The 25,360-nt window shown below is 39.6% G+C and overlaps 1 protein-coding gene across 1 annotated transcript in view; it reads right to left on the reverse strand.

Moving 5' to 3' along the window:
* Window positions 1-25,360, reverse strand: part of LOC128491243 (scaffold attachment factor B2-like) — a 61,758-nt gene that overhangs the window by 14,218 nt on the left and 22,180 nt on the right. Inside the window, exons 5-15 of the mRNA XM_053463521.1 lie at window positions 25,066-25,360; window positions 24,729-24,775; window positions 24,142-24,242; window positions 22,731-22,880; window positions 18,104-18,210; window positions 13,960-14,096; window positions 12,695-12,786; window positions 10,596-10,732; window positions 9,516-9,806; window positions 7,883-8,017; window positions 4,986-5,025 (exon numbers count right to left, since the gene is read on the reverse strand). The exon at window positions 25,066-25,360 is cut by the window's right edge and continues 174 nt beyond it. Coding sequence (XP_053319496.1) covers window positions 4,986-5,025; window positions 7,883-8,017; window positions 9,516-9,806; window positions 10,596-10,732; window positions 12,695-12,786; window positions 13,960-14,096; window positions 18,104-18,210; window positions 22,731-22,880; window positions 24,142-24,242; window positions 24,729-24,775; window positions 25,066-25,360 — 1,532 coding nt within the window. The remainder of the gene's footprint in view (window positions 1-4,985; window positions 5,026-7,882; window positions 8,018-9,515; window positions 9,807-10,595; window positions 10,733-12,694; window positions 12,787-13,959; window positions 14,097-18,103; window positions 18,211-22,730; window positions 22,881-24,141; window positions 24,243-24,728; window positions 24,776-25,065) is intronic.

The following is a 25,360-nucleotide window of genomic DNA, read 5'->3' on the forward strand; positions in this document are numbered from 1 at the left end:
CCAGAGCTGTAAACAATGTTACTGTTACTCATGAGAGCTCATAAATGAAAAGAAAAAAAAGACAGAGACAAACAAACAGAAGAAATACAGTTGGCTAATGCAGATGGTCAATATGCAGAACTGCTTGATAAAATAGAAAGGAGAGTGAAAGATTTGAAAGAAACTATTAACCCCTTCAGGACCGGGATTTTGATACTAACGTGTCGCTAAAGGACCGGAGCCGTTTTTGTGTTTTTGCCATGTCTTTCTTCAACTGTAATTTCTCTCTTATCAATTGGTGCACTCACACAAATCATATATTGTTTTTTTCAGCACAAGTAGGGCTTTCATTTGAAACCATATTAAGCTGGGTAGTACATTGTTTTGTTTGAAATAAACTGGAAAAAGTGGTGAAAAAATGAAAAAAAAGCATTTTTTTTACAGTTTTGTATACATACAAATTGTACACACATTGAACCAATGGGAAAAAATCATCCCAAATATATTCATTAAGTTGTCCTGATTTGGAAACCACCCAACATGGCCAGGATTTTATCTATTTTGACCAGTATAGGGCAAATATTGCAAGGCATGCATCACGTTTTTGAAACGTAATTTTTTTCAAATTTGGCATGGTAGGCTAATAACTGCAATAGTTGTCACAGATACTGATTATCCCCCAAAATTATATGTTTATGAAAAGTAGATAAGTCGAGGTGTACAACTAGGGTCATTTTGACACATTTCAAACAGGGATTTTATCGCCCAATTGCTGCCAAATTTTGAGGTATTTTTATATTTTTTTTGTTTTTTTTTGCATATGTTGCAATGTTGCTTTAGATTTTATATTATATTTTGTATAGAATATGTGCAACTGCAGAAAAAAACACCAAATTGTGTTCACCAACATCCCCCGGTTCCAACAAGGCCTCACATGCATGGTTCATGCATTTTTTGAGGAAGCTATGAGGGCAAAACTGGAACATGCGCATTTTCGTTTTCACATTTGGAATTTTCAGAAATTGGTTTCCTGGGCCCATATCCCATTTGGGACATTTTGGAAGCCCCCCGCTGTAAATTACCCCATAAAAGTATATATTTATGAACAGTAGACAAGTCAAGGTGTTCAACTAGGGTAGTTTTGACAGTTTTCAGCCAGCCATTTCTTCACTGATGTCTGCCAAACTTCACAGGGAAATTATTTTATTGCGTTTTTAATGCATACATTTCAATGTTGCACTGAATTTCTTGCACACCATAAGTGCAACAATGGAAGAAAACACCACATTTTGTTCACCAACATCCCATGATTCCAACAAGGCCTCACATGCATGGTTCATGCATTTTTTGAGGAAGCTACGAGGGCAAAACTGGAACATGCGCATTTTCGTTTTCACATTTGGAATTTTCAGAAATGGGTTTCCTGGGCCCGTATCCCATTTGGGACATTTTGGAAACCCTCCACTGTAAATTACCCCATAAAAGTATATATTTATGAACAGTAGACAAGTCAAGGTGTTCAACTAGGGTAGTTTTGACAGTTTTCAGCCAGCCATTTCTTCACTGATGTCTGCCAAACTTCACAGGGAAATTATTTTATTGCGTTTTTAATGCATACATTTCAATGTTGCACTGAATTTCTTGCACACCATAAGTGCAACAATGGAAGAAAACACCACATTTTGTTCACCAACATCCCATGATTCCAACAAGGCCTCACATGCATGGTTCATGCATTTTTTGAGGAAGCTACGTGGGCAAAACTGGAACATTCGCATTTTCGTTTTCACATTTGGAATTTTCAGAAATGGGTTTCCTGGGCCCGTATCCCATTTGGGACATTTTGGAAACCCTCCACTGTAAATTACCCCATAAAAGTATATATTTATGAACAGTAGACAAGTCAAGGTGTTCAACTAGGGTAGTTTTGACAGTTTTCAGCCAGCCATTTCTTCACTGATGTCTGCCAAACTTCACAGGGAAATTATTTTATTGCGTTTTTAATGCATACATTTCAATGTTGCACTGAATTTCTTGCACACCATAGGTGCAACAATGGAAGAAAACACCACATTTTGTTCACCAACATCCCATGATTCCAACAAGGCCTCACATGCATGGTTCATGCATTTTTTGAGGAAGCTACGAGGGCAAAACTGGAACATGCGCATTTTCGTTTTCACATTTGGAATTTTCAGAAATTGGTTTCCTGGGCCCGTATCCCATTTGGGACATTTTGGAAACCCTCCACTGTAAATTACCCCATAAAAGTATATATTTATGAACAGTAGACAAGTCAAGGTGTTCAACTAGGGTAGTTTTGACAGTTTTCAGCTAGCCATTTCTTCACTGATGTCTGCCAAACTTCACAGGGAAATTATTTTACTGCTTTTTTAACGCATACATTTCAATGTTGCACTGAATTTCTTGCACACCATAAGTGCAACAGTGGAAGAAAGCACCACATTTTGTTCACCAAGATCCCCTGATTCCAACAAGACCTCACATGCATGGTTCATGCATTTTTTGAGGAAGCTATGAGGGCAAAACTGGCACATGTGCATTTACATTTTTTTCATCAGATTACTTGTAAGTGACAGGTTTAGGCCGCTGACATCAATCAGAGAGACCGATCAATAATCAGCGACTTAAAATGTCACCGACAAGTGATCAGGTAATAATTATGATTATTTCATATATTAATAATTTGTGTTTTTTCATAATTACCCTAGATGACCCCTCTCTCTTTGTAGAGCAGGGTCATTCGTGGGCTGCCATAATGATCCGATCACTCCTATTGGCCAGGAGCGATCTGATCAGCCCAGCCCAGCATTTGACCTGGAAGCACCCTGGACTTTCTGGTCAGTGCTGTTATTTTTTTTTTAATAATTATTATTATTTTATTAATTTTTTTAAATTAATTTTTTAAAAAAATTTTTATTATTATTATTATTTTTTACATTTTTTTTTTTTTTTAACTCTTTCAATGCTGATGCTCCATTGACCCCTGCAATGCTGCGATGGGGGTCATACACAATCGCAGCATTGAAGGGGTTAATTGAGGAAGAGGGGGGTAGGGGTTAACTGAGGAGGGGTGGGGGGGTCTGGTCTGCACACTCATGCGTACGTGTGCGTGGGGGGGCAGCGTACGTGTGCGTGGGGGGGCAGCGTACGCGTGTGTCTAAGGGCAGCGTACGCGTGTGTCTAAGGGCAGCGTACGCGTGTGTCTAAGGGCAGCGTACGCGTGTGTCTAAGGGCAGCGTACGCGTGTGTCTAAGGGCAGCGTACGCGTGTGTCTAAGGGCAGCGTACGCGTGTGTCTAAGGGCAGCGTACGCGTGTGTCTAAGGGCAGCGTACGCGTGTGTCTAAGGGCAGCGTACGCGTGTGTCTAAGGGCAGCGTACGTGTGCAGACGTGCCGACAGCGGGCGTTGTTTACGCTCGCCGGTGAACGTCTGCGCGGTAAGCTTTAACAATACTCCTTACCAGTGCAGACTCCCGGAGTCCCGGGTGTCTTGCGGGGCTAGCGGGGGACATCTATTCTACGCAGAACGGTATACAACCGGCATAGATGTCCCCCTGCCAGCCCCCGGGAGTTTGCACTGGTAAGTCTAGGGGAGGGGGGCACATCTCGGGGGGGACACAGAGTGGCAGCAAACCTCAGGGGACACACACACAGAGTGGGACACACAAAGCGGCAGCATGTCTCAGGGGGGGGACTTTTAGGATGCGGCCTTTACTCGAGCCAATACATCCATAAGGGCTTCTCGTGATGCCTTTGCTGGACGTAACATGTATAACCATAGGGGAGTCTTCTCTATATTTCACAATACAAAAAAATTACTACCACAAACTTTGGCAAAGGCTGGTGGTAGAATCTCATGCATGGAAAGTGTTAAAATACCAGAAACCTAGACACCCCAAGAATACCTTGGGGTGTCTAGGTTTCAAAATAGATGGTTTGATGGGGTTAATTGAATTAGCCGACTTCAAAGATGGCCCAATTAGGACATGGGGCAGTAGAACCAGAAGTCAAAGCTCCAAGTTAAAAAAAATGCGCAATTCCCAAATGTGGTAAAGCCAACAAAGCCATGCATCCCTGTACTCAGGAGATGTTGCTGAACACATTGGGGGAGGGGGGGTTGTTTGATAGCAATTTATACCAAGAGCTATGAATTTATAACTGAAGTACAGTTTGTGTGAACCCCCCCCACAAAATAAATTACTACCACAAAGTTTGACAAAGGATGGTAGTAGAATTAGTGCATGGAAAGGGTTAAAATACCAGCATTTAAAATACCTTGAGGTGTCTAGTTTTCAGATATATATGGTTTGATGGGGTAGATTGCATTGGCTGGCTTTAAAGATACCCGAAATAGCGCATTGGGCAGAATGACCAGATTTGGAAAAAAATTGGTTTTGAAATAGCAAAACACTACTTGTACTTATTGCCCAATAACTTGCAGAAATTGGTGAGGAGAAAATTACAGCTAAACAAGAGCAGCGCAAGTGTGTTAAAACTGCACTGGTCCCAAAGGGTACATTTAAAAAAAAAAAAACAGCCTGGTCCTTAAGGGGTTAAGAATGGTCCGTTTTCTTTGTGCTAAAATTTTTATATTCCACAGAGAAGGCGTATATTTTACTAGTAAAGTCAGCTGGCGATGTCTGATTACACCCTGACATTGTCAGATGCTGAACCAACAGCTAACACTTCTGGTGTTAATGTAAAGATGCCAACACCAGCAGGAACTGGGTGCCAGGAGACTTAAGAAAAATATATAAAAAAAAAGTTTCTAAAATTTGCCCTTTAGCTACTATAACGATATGGGGGAAGCCCTGTTTACCCTATTCTAAAATTATATATACAGTAGTATGGATACAATAAAAAATTGAATGAGGAAACATGGTTGACTTGGAACCTTTCATACACTATACACTTTCATACAATACAAAAAACGTATGGACCAGGCTCTCCTACCATGATCAGAGAAAAAGGATCAATGCTTACCCCATCTCTTACTCCCACACCAGACCTGGAGTCCTCTCTCCTAAAAGAAAAAAAAACATTTACATCTTAATATAATTTTACAAGCTAGATGCTTACAGAAATCAAATGTATTTAAAATATTTTAAGCACTGACAAAAAGTGTGTGCCAGGACAGTCTCCTTTTATGTAATTGTTTTATCTTCCGCATATATAGATATTTTGTACATTGTCACCAATAAACGAGATCTTGATTAACTACCTTTGTGATAGAATATCTTGTTTAAAATGTACACTTTGGCGATCTGAAAAAATTTAGGATCCGATATAAAACACAAGGCATCTCTATATTTATATAGTAGGTGTGGTCCTACAATAAGTAATAGCTCCCGCATTTTCATATTGTTTTGTATATTTTTCGCTGGTAATTTTCCTAGCAGAGCATAAGGGAGAGAATTGAGAGAGTGAATGGGGATGAGTGACAACGAAATTTTGTTTCTGAACGTAAAAAGTCCTCCGAATATCGTCTGAACCGATAGAGCAGGAAACTAAATCCGCTGCCTGGAAATGAATGGACCAAAAATGGAAAGAAAAATTTGTCCGAATAGTTTTTTTGTGTGTCCGCATAAGTATAATACCTAAAACATTTGCTGTAGTTCCCCATCTTAACCTAACATTCCAAAGCAATGTTTAGGTTCTAGCTTTCTCATAGGTTGGCCTAGAAGATTTTAATATTTCCAACTGAGAAATTAATAAATAGCTAACTCTTAGCTGTAATGGAGTCTGTGGAAGGCCATACTCCAAAGAATTACTTTAATGCTTTAAAAAACAGAAGGCTTTACGGTTACATTCTGTATTAAAATAGAATGATCTTGGAAGAAAGTTTATGTATAATCTAGATTTGTCTATAAAGAACGATCAAGCATTGCTGTGTATGTTGTGATTGCCAAGTTAGCCGGACACACCAATCTTAAAAGCATGAACTTCAGGGGCACAGAGTAAACCCAATCTTTTAAATGCTGGAGTCTATTATTTTTTTTTATTTTTTAACTACTTGACTGGGCTAAATACTTATCAATGCACAGGAGATCAAGTCAATTAAGGAGTTTTATAACTCATGATCTGGGTTTCCAAATGTCCAAATAATTTCTGCAGCCACCTTTGACAGTGATTGGTGGCCAAATAGCCCCAATACCCCTGATCAATAGTCTGGGGTGTCTGCTTTACAGAAATATAAACTTTTGTGGGTAGTTTTGGTTTATTTGTTTAAAATTAGAGTTACAATCCCATCATACCTAATGAAAAAAATTCTATGGCTTTGTAAAAAATTATGTACACCATATAGTATGTGCCCTACAAGTGCTAGAAGTATGGAAATTCTATATAAATGAGGTATTTATGGAATAAGGACACAGGAATTGATAAATTTGGGAGGGGGGTTTCCATCACTTTACCTAATTTTGTGAGGATCTAGAGGGGGGAAATATAATAAAAACAGTATTTTTTTCAAATTTTTACTAAATTTCTCATCTTTAATTTTCAGCTAATTATCTAACTATGGTATCAAAAGAAAGCCCTCTCTCTTTGAAAAAACAATACATAGTTTACATGGGTACATTGTTCGCAGGAAAGGGAATAATTGCTGAACCAACATACCGCAAAAATGGCAAAATTGCGCTGGGACTTGAGGTACCAAAAATCCCTGGGACTGAAGGGGTTAACACCTAACCAATGATGTGTCAAGAATGTATTGGCATTAAAAAGGCTTAGGAATCAATCTAAGATCACTTTCTTTACATAAACGAAATTCAGCGACACTAAAAACCCAGCCCAGAATGCACTGTAACTGGTCCGGCGACCGGTCACAAGAGCCACTGGGAGAGATGTTGTCTCTAGCAAGATGGAGGTGTTCAATAAAATATAAACATGTTCCAAGAAGGTCTTTCAAAGGCCTTCCTGAGAATTTGTCTGCATTATTTATTTTTTATAGGAGATTATATATGTTCAAAAAAATGTTATCTAAAGAAAGCCCTCCTTGTTTGGAAAAAAATTATATAACTTGCGCAGGTACACTAAAGAGAGGAGAAAATTACAGCTAAACACAAGGGCCACAGAAATGTTAACAGCCTCCGTCACGAAGGGTACAAAAAGAGTCGGTCCTTTTTGTTTGATAAGACATTAATATGGATTTATGCCCCCTTCTTTCATTCCAAAGGTGCTTATTACAGTTAAGGTCAGTGTGTGGGTCACTCTAGTTACAACACAACAAACCATGCTTTTATGGACACATATCCACCAAATCTAGGTTCCCCCATAAGACTTCCAGTGAAGAGTGAGTCATTATTTCAGAACACATTTCCACTTTTCCAGAGTCAAGCCGCGGTGTGCTTTACACCACTCCAGACAACACTTGGCATTGTTATCTTCGGCTTTCGTGCACCTGGAAACCCATTTCATGAAGCTCCTGACATACAGTGATTGTGCGTATGCTTCTTCCAGTAATACTAGAATTTTTTTTACACCTATTAGTAGTCAGTGTGACTGAAACAAAATACTTTTGGTCATACTAATTCAGAAACGTGTGCAGACAAAAAAAAGGTCTTGAACCCTAAATGACTCCACTTTTGCATGACAAAGACGTTTAATGAGACTCCCTGGGGACTCTCAACAAAACATTTTAAGTACAAACAACAAGTAGTTTTCAGCTTCTAACTGGCAGCCTGCTTAAAAACACAGGTTCTCTTGTATTAAACTAGTTTGTGTTGAATGCTTCTTTCATACGTGGCAAAAAAGCTGAATGGTGGTTTACAAATGTTTCATTCATTGAAAACCACAAAGCAACTGAAACCAGGAGAAATCTGATTTATATATAGAAGACACCTTGATAATTTTAGGATCCCAGTGCAAAGTTCCTTACTGACCTGTCCATATGTAAATGATCTGTATGTCGACCACGATCTCTGTTAAAATCATGAAAGCGTTCTTGCCTTCCAAAATCACGATAACGATCATCCAATGCCATTCTTTTGGATTCTGGCCAGTGAAAATCCTCTCTTCTATATAGCACATCAGAAAATAGTGTAGAACAAAATACAGAATTCGTCACTCACAAAGCAAATGAGGGATTTAGCCTCTTCAAAAAAGTTATTCATTCCAGATTTTGTAAAAGTAACTGCAGGTACCTAATAGTACACATGCTAAGTGACAACTAAATGCTAAAAATCCAGTAACTGTGATATCAATGGTAACTTTGTTTTTTCTTAGCTTTACTGAATATTATGGGAACAGTGTAATCCCCAAAATGTGTTTAGTTTTTAATTTTGTATTGACTAAAAGGCCTTTACTGCTTGCATCATGGAAGTTTGAACAAATGGAAATAAACCTGTCTCATTTTAATTCTTCAACTAGCTTAAACCAGGTAGTAAGCAGGAACATTTCCTTCCTACTGAGCTTTCAGCACACATCCAGGGTGAGGAGGAAAATGAGACAAGTCTCATGTTATATCCCAAATAACTGTTTGAAAGGGGGCGCCAGTGAGAGGCTTTTAAACACTGTCTTTATTTTTTGATGCGGAGGTAGAGGCCTCCACCTCCGTTGCGGTGCCGTCATTTCATGCTGAGCGCAGGAACATGGCGTCATATTCCAGCGCTCAGCAGTGAAGCAGCGGGCACTGCAGCAGAGCAGGAAAACAGAAGCCTCGCGCTCCCGTCGTGAGAGAACTACAAAGGGGGAGAGGGTACATAGTGAGTGGGGGGAGGGAGAAGGGTCAGAAAGTGATAAGGGAGGGAGAGGGTTTAGATAGTGAGAAAGGGGGAGAGGGGGTAGATAGTGAGGAAGAGGGTAGTAGGGAAAGGGGAGGGAGAGGGGTTAGAAAGCGACAAGGGACGGAGAGGGGTAGATAGTGGGGAAGAGGGTAGTAAGAATATTGAAATAAGTAAAGAGTGTGAATTAATGTGTGGATGCATTGAGTGAATGAGGAAGAGCATGAGTTTATATGTGGATGAATTGTCTTTTTGAAATTTAGGGTTTGTATGTCTTATTCAGTTGATTAATACCTGCAACACTGTTTCCACGTATTTATCTGATCTATACCTGCAATGCTACGTTTCATATATTATTATTGTATATCTGCAAATACAGGATTTGTATGTCTGATTCTGTTTATTGGATATATACATTCAGTGCTGATATCACAAGTGAATTTCAATTGATCTATACATGCAAAGCTGGGTTTGTGTGTTAATGTGTTGATCTATACCTGCTATCGGCAGCAGGGCCTAATATTTATATATATAGGGGCAGCAGGGGCTAATAGATGGGTTTTAGGTATTTGGACATGGGCGCAATTTCAGTGCTTGCCATAGTCGCTATTTTCAGTAGATACACCTCTAACTATGCATACACTATTACACACATTTTGTCTGAAAACAAGGAATGAGTGGTCCGTTTAGTGTACTTTAACTTAGTAATGTTTTAACCTATGTGAATACTGCATCTATTGTTACATAATATTATAAAGAATACTCAAGATAAATAAATAAGGCTAAGTTGAACCTGCTATCTATATCATATGGCCTTCTTATGCCTGGCCTCCGATCTTGCTCATAACGAAGCCGTTCTTGCTGGCGTCTTAGTTCCTCTCTTTCCCTTTGAATGCGTTCCTGCTCTAATCTTCGTTCATCCTCTATTCGCATTCTTTCCCTTTCCAGCCGCTCTCGTTCCATTCGTTCACGATCTAGTCGGTCTCTTTCAAATTCAAGTCTGGCTCGTTCTCGGCGTAGTCTTTCGCGTTCTTCCCTTTCGCGGATCATAAGGACTCTCTCACGTGCTCTCCTATCCCGTTCCCTGTTCACAATGTAATAAAAAAAAAAGTAGCTCGTTTTTATTACAATAAGGTCTCTCAGTTGGTAATAGCCCATTTAACAATGTATCTGGTATTTCAGTGACACTACCAAAAGCATCAGTGAAGTAGAGACTTGTGAAGTAGAGACAAGTGCCATCAGATGAAGGATTGTTATTTTTCCCTAGAGGTTTTTTTTGGGGGGTGGGGGGTGGCACCTTTCCATGCATCAAAAACCGAACAGCCAAGGCTTTATGGACCATTGCTGGATGGGTTCTTAAAGAGGTAGTTGTCATTACTACCGAAGGGTCTGTGACCCTCCAAAGGGATTTTTTCCCTTTTTAACAACTCTCATGCCAACAGGCAGAGGTTAATTCACAAAATTAAAATTTAGTCAATTTGTGCTTTTGTTTTGGAGACTGTTGGCATGCAAAGGCATACACAACTGAAGTTAAGTCAACCCAATTTCACAATGTTTGGGGAAAAAGGCCATGTTGGTCTCTTATGGCAAATGAGAGAAATTACATACAATCTTAAATCTAAAGGGGCAGCAAAACCAAACTTTCAGTGATAGTTGAAGCGCACTAAGTTTGCAGTAAGTGGAATAAATTGAAGAAGCGTTTTAATCACTATCTTTTATGCATGATGAATGACCGAAACTGGCAAGTTTCCCTTAAAGTGATGGGGTGACCAAAAATAATTTGCTACTTAAATTAATGGCAAAAATTCAAGTCATGAATTACAATTAAAGGCATCAACTGATTTTGGACCACAACAAGTTTTGTATGACTTACCTTTGTCTTTCTAGTTCTCTTATTTCTCGCTCCCTTTGTCTCTGTCTTTCTCGTTCCCTTTGTTCTCTAATTTTATCAAAGGAGAGTATCTCTCTCTTTTCTTTACTTGGAGACTTGCGGTCATGACTTTTAGTGCTCTGCAGTTGAGGAACGTAAATAAACAAGGTTTTTAAAAATATAGTGACCCGGGAACACAAATGCACAAGCTGCTAACAAATGATTATGTATGCATGAGAACACAATTGTAAAAGCAAGCTAGATTGCCTTCCAGCTTTTGTCATGTCTGCATGCTGCCATTTTAGAAAAGTTAAGTACAAGACGATGGCTCCAAAAACTAATAGATAATGAAAATTGTTGCCAGTGGATTTTAATCAAATATAAGATAAGGGTTTCTTCAGAGCAAATGCTCTGAAAAATACCTGTTTTATAATCCGACCTCAAATAGAGGTCGGACTATAACACTAAGATTCAGATCCCCCGCAGCACTGCAGGGGACCTGAATCATCCTCTTTGGCAGCCGTAAACGTCTGTGCAACGCGGCAGACATCCTTCCCTACTACTACCCTCCACTTCCGCTGAGGCTTCTATGATGGAGCACCGGCGTTACATGACCTTCCCCATAGAAGCCCAGCGGAAGTACCGGCCAGCAGCAGCGGAGGCTGCCTGCGTGCATCGCATTCAAAGAAACGCATTCAAAGGAACGTACAGAGATCACTCCCAGGACCTATTTATACCCAGGACTGTATCTATAACAAGGGGACATCCTCTACAGCTGGAGGAAAGAAGGTTTCTACACCAGCACAGACAGGGGTTCTTTACAGTAAGAGCGGTGAGACTATGGAACTCTCTGCCAGAGGAAGTGGTAATGGTAAACTCAATAAAAGAGTTTAAAAGGAGCCTGGACAGGTTTCTTGAAAGCAATAATATTACAAGTTATGGATATTAGATTAATAGGGACAGAACGTTGATCCAGGGATTTATTCTGATTGCCATATTTGGAGTCGGGAAGGAATTTTCCCCCTGGTATGGGGCAATTGGCATCTGCTTCATAAGGGGTTTTTGCCTTCCTCTGGATCAACACAGTAGGGACACAATATGTTTATAGGTTGAACTTGATGGTCTTTTTTCAACCTTATGAACTATGTTACTATGTTAGGGCCTAGCCCTGAATTAACGTGAAGAGTTTTCATCATTCGCGTATCTATCAGAGGAACGAAAAAGGTTAGAATGCCACCTTTTCTTCTCTTGAGGCAAGATCTTTTTTCCACCCAATAATCTTTCAATTAATTGGTCTAAATGAGACCCAAATAAGCTGCCCTCTCATATTGAATGGAACAAAGACTGTTTAAAAGCCAAATCCAATGACCAAGTATTTATCCAAACCACTGTAGAAAGCCCCATGGATCTAGCAGCCAGGCATCACAGGGTAAATACGCAAGTCTTATATATATACTTGGGCTATCGAGATACGTTTTCCCCTTGAAACTAGCAGCCATGAGTAAAGGTTTACAATGTAACCCTAATGCAAGCGAAGTTCTTCTAGGAGCAAAGTGTGCCTTAAGTCTGCATAACCTAAATACCGGATGTAAGGGAAAAGATCTGGGTTTTGAACAGGTGTCTCATCATAGTTCATGAGATTTAACCATCTTAATCAATATGAATATGTAAAGCATGGGGGATAGAAAAGAGTAGGAATGTGAGAAATAGTTAAAACAATATTAAACTTTGAACAAGAGTTAACACTCAAAGTCAGAGGCTTAGATGAAATTTTAAGTTTAACTTTACTGTGGGGATGAAAGAAAACAGCCTTCAAAAACAGCAGGAGAAGTTTAATACATTAAGTGAATTTCAAAGTGCATGGGATAGGCTATCCTGAATAGAAGATCCAAAATTGAGAATTATTTTAGACTTGAGAAATGGAGTAAAAGCTCCCGAAAGCTTGTCATTCCAAAATTTCAAAAGGTATTATCACAAGATAAATATTTCATCTGTTAGCAAATATGATTCAATATTTTTACAACAGGAAAAATGGGCTATATAGTTTGTATATGCCACCAAAACATTTTTAGTTCTATCATCACAACCTGGTTTGTTCTTACTCTTTCGTTTGAATCAGATGTAGTTTTGACACTTATTACTGGTTCTCCTTTTGATTTATCCATCACAACAGTCCGTTCAGTGCCTCTACTACCTAAAAAAAAAAAAAAAAAAAAAAAAAGTCAAAATAGAAATATTTCAAAAAGAGCGGCAGCTGTGTCTTTTAGACAAGGCCATTCTTTCAGCACCAAAAACACCAACACCCCCCTCCCCTCTTTCCTGCAGTGCTTAGGTAAAATATTGCAGGTAACCTATGCCCCCCCTTCCCTTTGTTTTTTAATTATGAATTGTAACAATGGCACCCTCTACAAAAGCTTGGAAGGAAAAATAAGCTTCAAGCAACCAATGAGGGACACGTATCATCACACCATAGAGAGGGCAGCTTCTACCTCAGGTAAGTATAAAGTATATCTAATTCCATTGTTGAAGTCTATATATAACGTATTTGCTCGATTATAAGACAAGGTTACCCCTCGTCTTATAATCGGGGTCGTCTTATAGTCAGACCTCAAATAGGTCTGACTATGAGACTAAGATCCAGATCCCCTGCAGCGCTGCAGGGGACCTGGATCCTCCTGTCTTGTGCCCCCCACTTACCGGTGCTTCTGAGTCCCTGGTGTGTAGCCGGGGTAGAGTGTAGACAACATCCGCTGCAGCCGGAAGGAGGTGCAGTTAGCAGCGGGGGTTGTCTGCGTCCATCGCGCAGACCTTCCCCAGCTGTCGGAGATCAGAATTCTCTCTGACAGTCGGAGGGCGTATGCGCGATGGACGCATTCAGATTTCGGGGGGTCTTCTTATAATCGAGCAAATACGGTAGTTATGAGCAGATAAATTATTTCCAATGCTTCAAACATGATATAGTATGTTATTTCTAATATATCATCTAAGGCGTATCGAGAAATAAAAACACAAAACAAATAATCTTGGTGGAGTCTGGAATTTCAACAGTTCACGATATTAAGGAGGGGAATGTCTTATTTACGAATCTATATTTATTAATCTGACCTATATGTGCTGTTTTCAGTCTCTATTATTCTCTGGCATGTTTCGGCATGTTTCCCATGTTACTGGATTTTCTCGATAAGATGGTTCTTTATACAGTTTTTCGCTCTCAAATATTTAAAGATATTAGCTTTAGGTATATTGAAATGTTGTATCAGAGTTGGGTATGGGATAATTTCATTCTGATAAATATATGCTATTTTAGATATCACAGCAACTGAAAAATATATCTAACTAGCTAAAACTAGCTATGTAACAAACTCACCTGATTTGCTAGTTCTTGAACGATCAGAAGTTGCAGACTTATGTCCTTCTTTATTCTTTTCTTTTTCTGTATCTTTGTCCCCCTCAGGTTTGATATAATCTTTTCCAAATACTTCCTCCTCTTTGGCTGGTGATGACCTAAAATGAATTGTCAGCAGCCCTTTTTGTTGTGATTACATTTGTACCATGATATGCAAACAGCTGCGCACCTCTGCATTTGAAGCAATGATATTTTCCGTAATCTAATTTAAACTATATAAATTTAACAACATTTTTAAAAATATTTATCCTACAGTATACAATCTGCATGGTTGTGAAAGATGCAGATGTGGGTGTTTAACAGGAAGCTCTCTGCTCTCAGTCCAGAACAGGGTTGGGGATTCTATTTCACATGTTTCCTTGACAATGGCCTAGCATTTTACCCTGATCTTTGTATGTTCGTCCTTCCCGGAATCAGTTTACGTTATTGTCGTATCACCAGACTGGCCTTGTCACAGCAGAAAAACTTTGATCATTTGAATTTGGCAGAGGACACGTCTCCCTCTGCACATATAATAGACTTGTGCATTCAGATTTGTATGAACTATTTTAACAATTTAAGTATTTCTTTCCATATAATTGACTAGAATATATCATTTTATATACCATTTGCATAACAAGATACAGAGTGTATATAGATTAAAATTTTGTTATTAAGGTTTCCTGATTACCTTAATGATATAATTAAAAGTTAGAATCAGGCCACAACTACAACAGTTGGTTAAGACAGATGCCCATTTATGCTACCAGCCGCAACTCTGTGTGGACAACACAAAATGTTTTGTATTTATCATATAGTATTTTTCATTGATAAATATTAGCGTCAACACCAGGCATTCTACTGGGTTTACGCACAATGTGATTGTGTTTTAGTTGCTTGAAATTTAGAACTTGTTCCTGAGTAGTTGTAGAGAGTTGCCCATTTACTCTACCAGCCAAGCATCTAATTTGTGGACAAGTTATTTTTGTATTATCTTTCTATCATACATTATATCTCATTAGTAAATACTGGTGCCAAAACTAGGCATTGTAATATACATAACATAGGGGAAAAATTCAGTTCTGCTCCTAGGGGCTGGAAGTAACATCTGTCAGTGCATGCCTGTCCAGGTCCAGTGCCCTACTACTACTATTCCTCTCTAACAGTCCTTACTCTGGGGGATCAATTCTTATTTTCTCTAATATGAGGGGGATCAGTCTTGTGGCAGGATGTGACTGTTACAGTGCTTGGTCTGTGCCCTAGTGCCCTTTACACTGGAGGATCAATTCTAGTTGTTTCTTTCAATATGCGAGGGAGATTCAGTCTTTATGCCTGTGTCCTGCACGGCAACTCAATTTTCTTCCTTACTCAGAGGCATAAACATTTTTCTAATTTTGGGGGAAATTCATTGTCCTGTACTGTGGGGCTGGATATGTGCCTACTCTCAGTATTATCTTTTATTTATATAGCGCCAACAATTTACGCAGCGCTTTATAAAATACATATAGTCAACGGGTATGACAAGACGAGAATTGACAGAGTAAGACAAACCGATACATTAGGTGGAGAGAGCCCTGCTCGCAAGCTTACAATCTTGAGGACCCCCTGCTACTACTACTGCTGCTGCTGCTATATTACCTTCCTTACTCTGAGGGATCAAACGCTTCAAATTTTTGGAGAAACTGAGTCCCATAGCATGCTGCTGGATGCGTATATCTACTCGTAAAGTGCTGCTGTTGCTGATCCATAGTGTGGATCTCTTTAAAAACAGATGAGTCAGGCACCTCCCCACTTTGGGAACCCCAATTTTCAGAATTAGAAAAATGCCCCCCCCCAATTTCGCCCAAGTCAAAAAGGAAAAAAGTTTAATGCTCAAAAACGAAACAAGAATTTTATCGATTTTGCTTGTGATGCAAGAGTCTAATAGATGGTTCCCACTGCCATATTAGGGTTTTATTTATTTTTTATCCTCCCGTTCACTGTCTATGCACTTATAACCGGCTATCATCAGCATCTATTACAGGGGCTGGATAGCTTTCCTGGAGTTGGTCAACTAAAGAAAATTTCTCCAAATGGATTACACAAGAGACCTCAGTCACTCTTGCCTTAAGGTCCTGCGCTTAGGTTCAATCTTTATTTTATTTGTTTTGAGGAAGCATGCATATTTCTCAAGTTTTACAGCTTCATTTTACTCCACACTTCTGCTCCCCTGGACCTCATTCACAAGTGTTATATAAGTATTAGCATACCACTGTGTATACTAACCATCTTAACTTCCTGTCCTCTTTCCTCTCTTGTAGCTTTCCTGAAACATCCTAAACCCTCTGCAGACCACCATCTGAAACCAAGCTCCAAAAAAAGGCCCTTGCAAAAATCAAAATTAACATATAGACTTTGCCAGATAAGCAAATAAGAGTAATAAATTTGTATTTTGTATTACGCATGCTGTTCCTGTATATGTACCAAATATGTATTTTGGGAACATTGTTTCTTTTTTTCAGCCAAAATACCTTGGTATAGTACATTGCTTTATCTTTATCTCTTCCCCCTCGCGCTTCTACAGCCATAACTCCGCCCTTTTTCTAACTTCAAACTATTCTTTTACATGCAGAAACCGCTTAGCCCTAAACACTGCTACAAGAGAGCTACTACTCAATTTTTCTTCCCTCCTTTTGTTTCAATTATCCATACTACTCACTTAGATTGTAAGCTCATGAGCAGGGCCATCATAAGTACACCATTCCTGCCAGGAACTTTATATTAAGTACCATAAGGCTAGATGGCAGCTCAAAGGCAGGGTTTTCAACTCCTGATAGGGTCAGTATGTATTAATGCATATGTGTTAAGTATGTATTAACAGCCCCAATTGCAGTGTACAGCACTGCATAATTTGTTGTTGCTAAATCCCTTCACGACAATGGCTGGTTTTATTTTTTGTACCCTTCATGACAACGCTGTTAACATTTCTGCGGCACTTGTGTTTAGCTGTAATTTTCTTTTTTCCCCAATTTACAGAATCCACACAAGTTATACGTTTAAGGACAAGGGCTTTCTTTAGTTTTTAGCATTGTCTAATAATAATGCTAATAATGTTGCTTTTTACACATTTCTCCTCACACATTTTTTTCGATTTACATCAATGAAAAATAACACTACAAGCATCCAACATTACAAGCTGCCGCCTTTTATTTATAGACCCCTTGATGACAATGACTACCAATAACGTGCCTGGCATGTCATGGAATTAAACAAACTTAGAAAGGGATTTATTCATTCATTTAAACTGTGTTGATGTAATGCTTTGATGTCGAGGCATTTAGCAACACAGAGATCAGCATCAGGGTCCATCTCATATGTGCCTCCTTCTGCCTCATCTGCTCGCTTCAGACCACCATCTGTCCTGACCCTCTATATGCATTCTCATATGCACCATTCAGCTTCCTCAGCCCCTCTGCCACAATATTTCCCCAATATACTTCAGTGATTTAACCCCCCCACCTGTACCACTTAATATTCAAATTATAATCATTTACCATAAAAAATAATCATAATACCAGCAGCAAATGTAGCTCTCTGGCATAGAAGGGCTTATCAGTAATGTATGGAATCTTTAAAGCCTGACAGGGGGGCTGATTGCCAGTTTGAACCCAAACTTTACAGAATATCTCCAGCTCTAGAGCTCTGTTTCCATTTCATGCTGTGTGCGACAGGCTACGGTTGGTGCGAGGTAAGATGTTCTGGGGGGGGGTGTTGGGCGACTTGCAGCTTCTCGGCAGTGGAAGCCCATTTCATTAAGCTCCTGATGCACAGTTCTTGTGCGAATGTTGCCTCCAGAGGCAGTTTGGAGCTCTGTAGTGAGTAATGGTACAGAGGGCAGGCCATTTTTATGAGCTTCAGCACACAGCAGTCCCACTTTGTGAGTGTACATGATCTACTGTTGAGACGTTTTTAATTCACAACAATGGACCAGAAAAGGCAGGGCAAAATTTTGACTTGCGGCAAAGGTAGCATTCTTTATTCTTTCAGTTTGTCATGTTAAGTGAATTTAACCCAAATATATACAAACATATTAACAGAACTGTAAAAATTGAGCTACAGGACATTTGTAGACACAAACAGTACTTACTTGTCTGACTTGTCAGTGGAATATTGTCTGTCACTACTAGATAGTTTTTCTTTCTTTAGTTCAGTCTCTTTCTTCTCACATTTCTTACCTGCGGGTTCATTCTTTGCCTGAACAAAACATGAATTTGCCAAAATGTATTTTTAAAGAGAAGTTTCACATGCAGCGATGTAGGCATTATAAAGTTAATACTAACTGCAGTTTGGACTTTTAGGGTATGTGGCTTCAGAAAGAACAGAAAAAAAGTATTCTAGTTTGAGGCACACACAGACATTTTTTTCCAGTTTACATAAATCGTTTGCCATTTGGCTCATCCCTCCAGGAACAGCAACACTTTTGAAAATCTGTCATCAGCAAAAAGACTACGGCTGCAACTACCGATTATTTTAATAATCGATTAGTTGGCCGATTATTTTTTCGATAAATCGGATAAAAAAATGCAATTTTTTAAAATTTAAAATAATGTAATAAAAAATGTACAATTTACACTTTCATCTCTTTATTGCAATGGCCTCTCTCTATTCACCTTCTTATTTTACTGACATAATAAAAGCTACAAGAACCCAAACAGTGTTTCTCAAACTAGGTTTTAATACAAAGTTATTAGTAAATATTAATTCATATGTTAACTATTTTTCATATTTAATAAAAAAGTTGAGAAAATTTGAGAAAAAAGCCGTTTAAATTTTTTTTTTATTTACCAAACTGCCCCCAGTTATGCACATCAGACCCCCAGCTTGCCACTCTGCCCCCATATATGCCTTATACCTCTTATATGCCAGATTTCACTGTGCCCCCTGATATGCCACTGTGCCCCTGATATGCCACTGTGCCCCAATATGCCTTATACTCCTTATATGCCAGTGATATGCAACTGAGCCCCCTGATATACCTTTTACCCCCAGATGTTTTATGACCCCCTGATATGCCTAATATCGATATGCCTTATACCCCCTATATGCCCTGAAATTCATAATACCCCCCATACACCACTATAACTCACCCATACACCACTTTGGCTCCTCCCCCTCCCATACACCACTCTGGCCCCTCCCCCTCCCATACACCACTCTGGCTCCTCCCCCTCCCATACACCACTCTGGCTCCTCCCCCTCCCATACTCCACTCTGGCTCCTCCCCCTCCCATACTCCACTCTGGCTCCTGTCAGCAACGGATCTTCACTAGACACCAGGGAGCCGGGTAGAGAGGCAGAGTGGCGTATGGGAGGGGGAGGAGCCACAGTGGTGTATGGGAGGGTGGCTCCCATACACCCCTCTGACTCCTCCCCCCTCCCATACACCGCTCTGCCTCTCTACCCGGCTCCGTTACTGACGGTAACCGAGGTTGTCTGTGCGACAGTGAGGAGAATCCAGGTCTCCTGCAGCGTTGCGGGGGATCTGGATTCCGGTGTTATAATCCGATCTCTGTTTGAGGTCGGATTATATAAGGAGAGGAGTTTTTCAGAGCATTTGCTCTGAAAAAAACCTCTTTTTATAATCGATAAAAATCAATTCGATTAATCGATGATGAAATTCGTTGCCAACGATTTTCATAATCGATTTTATCGATTAGTTGTTTCAGCCCTAAAAAAGACATAACTTTCAAGACCTTCTGCAATACAAATCATTAATAAAAATATTAAAAAGAATGGGTCCAAGTACAGATCCCTGAGGTACCCCACTAGTAACAAGATGTTGCTCTGAATATACTATATTGACAAAAAACCTTCTGTTGTCTGTCACTTAGCCACTACCCAATTAGGGCTGCAACTAACGATTATTTTCACAATCGATTAGTTGGCCGATTATTTTTTCGATTAATCGGATAAAAAAACAATATGCAAATTTTTTTAAAATAAAAACGTATAATTTACATTAAGATGTGTCATTAACACTGACATAATAATAAAGCTATATTTTAAAGGAACCCAAACACACTATTTCTCTAAGTTTTAATACCAAAAAAGTTTTACTAGTAAATATTAAATCATGTAAACTTTTTTCATATTTAATAACTGAGAAAAATGCCTCTTGTTTATATTTTCTTTTATTTGCCAACCTGCCGCCCCCAGTTATGCACATCTCACTCCCAGCTTGTAACTCTGCCCCATATATGCCTTATACCTCCTATGTACCAGAGATGCCACTGTGCCCCCAATATGCCTTATACCTCCTATATGCCACTCTGCCCCCTGATATGCCTTATAGCCCCCTATATGCCAGTGTACCCCCTGATATGCCTTATAGCCCCGATATGCCTTACATTCCCAATATGCCACTGTGCCCCGATATGCCTTATACCCCCCTATATGCCACTGTGCCCCGTAATGCCTTATAGCCCCCCTATATGCCTTATACCCAATGTCACTCATATGCCCCTGTGCCCCGGTATGCCTTATACTCCCTATATGCCAACATGCCCCCTGATATGCCTTACACCCCCAATATGCCACCATGCCCCGATATGCCTTATACCCCCCTATATACCACCATGCCTCCTGATATGCCTTACACCTCCAATATCCCACTGTGCCCCCTGATATGCCTCATAGCCCCTTTATGTCACTGTGCCCCCCTGATATTAGAAAAACTGACAGCGCTAAAATAGGTATAAAATATATGCTTTAATAAATAGACAAAAAAGAATAGATAATACACAATACAATATAAATATATATAAATATATGGACAATACAAACAATAAATTATATATTACAGCAATCAAAAAATAAAAAAACACAAATTAAAGAATGCACAGACATAATAGATCCCGAAAATTTTTTACCTGCCCCACCAGGGGTTAATATATCAACAAAAAAAACACAGGGCAAATAAGCATAAAAATAAAGATAATACACCATGCTTACCTTACCCAGTGGTGCTTACTTGCTCCGTGTTTCTTCTGTTGCTATATTAACCCCTGGTGGGGCAGGTAGAAGAGAAGGGGCCAGAATGGGCCACTGGCTAATAATTGGTGAGAATAATCAGTGAGTCATTAATCAATTAGGTAACAAAATGTTAAAAATATTGGAATCAGATACTACAGTTATGTAATAATTAGGGCTGAAACAACTAAAATCGATAAAATCGATATTCGATAATGAAAATCGTTGACAATGATTTTCATTATCGATTAGTCGGTGGGTGTCCGCGCGATGCGCACAGACAACTTCCGTCTCTCCCCTCCACTTCCGCTGGGGCTTCTACGATGCAGTGCCAGCATCACATGATGTAGAAGCCCCAGCGTAAGTGAAGGGGAGTAACGGAGGCTGTCTGTGCACATCGTGCAGACCCCCACCGGCTGATAGAGAGGATGATCCTCTGTAGGAGACCTTGATTCTCTATCAGCTGGTGGGGGTCTGCATGATGTGCACAGACAGCCTCCATTACTCCCCTTCACTTATGCTGAGGCTTCTGTGAAGCGCCAGCGAAAGTGCCTGTCAGCAACGGAGGTTCGCAAAACACCAGGGCGTCGGGAGAGAGGCGGCAGAGTGGTGTATGGGAGGGGGGGAGGAGGCGGCAGAGTGGTGTATGGGAGGGGGGAGGAGGCGGCAGAGTGGTGTATGGGAGGGGGAGGAAGCGGCAGAGTGGTGTATGGGAGGGGGAGGAGGCGGCAGAGTGGTGTATGGGAGGGGGAGGAGGCGGCAGAGTGGTGTATGGGAGGGGGAGGAGGCGGCAGAGTGGTGTATGGGAGGGGGAGGAGGCGGCAGAGTGGTGTATGGGAGGGGGAGGAGGCAGAGTGGTGTATGGGTGAGTTATAGTGGTGTATGGGGGTATAATGAATTTCAGAGAGGCAGAGTGGCATATCTGGGGGAGGTAGAGTGGTGTATAGGGGGTATAATGATTTTCAGAGTGGCATATCTGGGGGAGGCAGAGTGGTGAATCAGGGAGTATAATGAATTTCAGGATGGTGCAGGGCATTTATGGGGGCGGAGTGGCATATAGGGGGTATAAGGCATATCAAGGGGGCATAAGACATATCTGGGGGTAAAAGGCATATCAGGGGGCTCAGTTGCAAATCACTGGCATATAAGGAGTATAAGGCATATCAGGGGGCACAGTGGAATCTCTGGCATACAGGAGGTATAAGGCATATCTGGGGGTGGAGTGGCAAGCTGGGGGTCAGATGTGCATACCTGGGGCAGTTTGGTTAATAAAAGAAAATATAAAGGCTTTTTTCTCATAGTTTTTATTAAATATGAAAAATAGTTGACATGAATTAATATTTACTAATAACTTTGTAGTAAAACCTAGTTTGAGAAACTGTTTGGGTTCTTGTAGATTTTATTATGTCAGTAAAATAAGAAGGTGAATAGAGAAATGCCATTGTGATAGAGATGAAAGTGTAAATTGTAAGTTTTTTATTACATTATTTTAAATAAAAATAATTTACATTTTTTTATCAGATTAATTTAAAAAATAATCGGCCAACTAATCGATTATTAAAATAATCGTTAGTTGCGGCCATAGTAATAATGTAAAAAAATGACATGTATAACCCCTCCTACTCTATTACTCAGCAGTCATAATGATATCACTCCAATAAGAGTCATCTGATCACCTGCCCACTCTTTACCCTGTTCAATGAGCTTACATGAAACCTACCAAAATACAAAAACAAAACAAATACCTTCTCCAAGGAGATCATTCTACCATGAAGTTCAGTTCTATGAAGGTGGGTTATACATTTAGCTGCATCTTCAGAAGATGACATTGTTACAAATCCGTAGCAGCGTGCTCCAGGACTACGAGCATTAGTTACCACCTTTGCACCAACCACCTGTTTTTTGTTGTTGAAGATACCAGTATAATAAAAATAAAAAAAAAAATTTAAAGTTAGAACAAGAGGAAAAGAATGTGGCAGATTAGCTGAAGCACATGTTATTACTATGAGAAAGTATTGCTATTGTATTTTCTTTTAAAATTTTACTGAAGGAAGGTAAAGCACAAAACCAATTACTGGGAGCATACCTTTAGAACAATAAAACTGTTATACATCATCTTTTTTCTTTAAGCACAGATTACTACACATCAATATGCCAACAATTCAAATGGTGCCTACTGTGGGTACAGTTTACTAAACGTCAGGTTAAATACCGTATTTGCTCAATTACAAGGCAAGGTTTTTTCCAGAGCAAATGCTCTGAAAAATACCCCTCGTCTTATATTCAAGGTCATCTTATAATCAGACCTCAAATAGAGGTCTGACTACAAGACTAAGATTCAGATCCTCCGCAGCGCTGCAGGGGACTTGGACCCCCTTCTCTTGCAGCCATTGAACGTCTGTGCAATGTGCATAGACAACCTCCGCTGCTGCCGGCACTTCTGCCGCGGCTTCTATGATGGAGCTGCGGCGTGACATGACTTTCCGGTGCTCCACCAGAAAAGCCCCAGCGGATGTACCGGCCGGCAGCAGAGGTTGTCTTGTGCGATGCGCACCAGCAACCTCCACTGCTACCCGACACTTCCGTCGGGCTTCTGTGAAGGAGCACCGGCAGAAGTGTAGCTGCGGAGGTTGCGCTCAGACATCCACCGGCTGCTCCCCACTTGACAAGGAGTCTGGAGCATGGGGGACAAGTCTAGGGATGCATTGGTAAGTTGGGGGTGGATTTAGGGGGGTATAAAGCATATCAGGGGGGCAGATTGAAAAATAGGTGGGGAATAAGGCATATCTGGGGGGGACAGAGTAGCATATCAGGGGGTATAAGGCATATCTGGGGGCAGAGTAGCAATCCGTGGGGCAGAGTAGCAAATAAAAGTAAATAAAAACAAAAACGCATTTTCTCAGTTTTTATTAAATATGAAAAAAATGTTTACGTGTGCAATATTTACTAATAAAACTTTTTTTCTTATAGGGTACTCTTATATTTTCAGGCTTTTTTCCTAAACTAATATTCAAATTTTGGGGGGGTCGCCTTATAATCTAGCAAATACGGTAATTTTCTTATGGGACATTAATGATAAAAGCATTAAAAAAAACAAACAAAAAAAAAAACAGTATATTTCAGGCTTTGCGCTTTTATAGATGTTAAACCACTTACCTTTCCATATCTGCTGAACAGGTTTTTTAAATCTGTTGCTCTAGTGGTAGATGAAAGGCCACTAACCCATAGATTTCTACTAGAGCTGGCATCAGAATGACCTTGTTTCAAAAAGAATTCAAGCTTAAAATTTGATGGTGCAGTTCAGCATTATTTATAAGTTATATATATATATATATATATATATATATATATATATATATATATATATATATATATATATATATATATATATATCTCATCAAATAAACAGGGCAACTCAAACGTTTAAAACTATACACGCAATTCTAGTACTATAGGCAATGACATATAGTGGTCTAGCCTGACCACAATGACTGGGTAGCATTCCTAGTGTGTCACATATCTCAATGGGTCTGTTGGGGCCATCAAAGATTAACTTATTTGAAGCAACCAAGATATTACCCCAGCAAGAAGGCCCTTCATGGCTCAGTAGTCCTAAGGAGCAGCCCCAAGTCATATATACTGCAATTTTTTAGGCCATTGTAACATTTGGCAAATAAAAAAAGCAATGTAATTAGATCAACAGAAAATAAAAGCAGTAGCAAAAAGGGGAAAAGGGAACTCACCTCTCTCATCCTTCAAGTTCTGTTTTTCCATTTCTTCATTAACATAACTAAGGGGAAAGAATAAAATCCATAAGTGGAAATAAAAACAAAACATTTTTAAATCGTTCAATACTAACTATTAGCCTTGCATTTTGAAACACACTGACAATTTCATGAAACTATTTGAATATGTAATTTTAAGCCTAAAACAAAAAAACTGCACATGGAAATTAAAAGAAAAAAGACAACTAAAAAGATGACCAACTGACAAAAAAAACACTAACGTTTATTCTTAAAAACAAAACAAAAACAAAAAAACGAGAAAGGCATCTTGTCTATTACTGAGAAAGCGACAAACCTCATTTTCTGATCGTTCTCTTTTGTAAAGGACGCTTTAGTGGCTGATGCTTCTTTTGCACAATCTTCAATTTTCTTTGGCACTTGTTCGCCATCAGTAGTATCACAAGATGGTTTCTCTTCATCTTCAAAGTTTTCACATAAGTTTGCCTGTACCTGCTCACACTCATTGCTTGTTTTGTCTATTTCTATCATTTCAATGTCCAGGAAATCTGTGTTACAGTTCAGTTCTTTAGACCCCACGTCTTCCATATTTAAAGGGTTACTTTCTTCATTTACACACTCTTGACTTAACG

Source organism: Spea bombifrons, chromosome 1 (genome assembly GCF_027358695.1).
Source record: "Spea bombifrons isolate aSpeBom1 chromosome 1, aSpeBom1.2.pri, whole genome shotgun sequence".
Lineage (NCBI taxonomy): Eukaryota > Metazoa > Chordata > Amphibia > Anura > Pelobatidae > Spea > Spea bombifrons.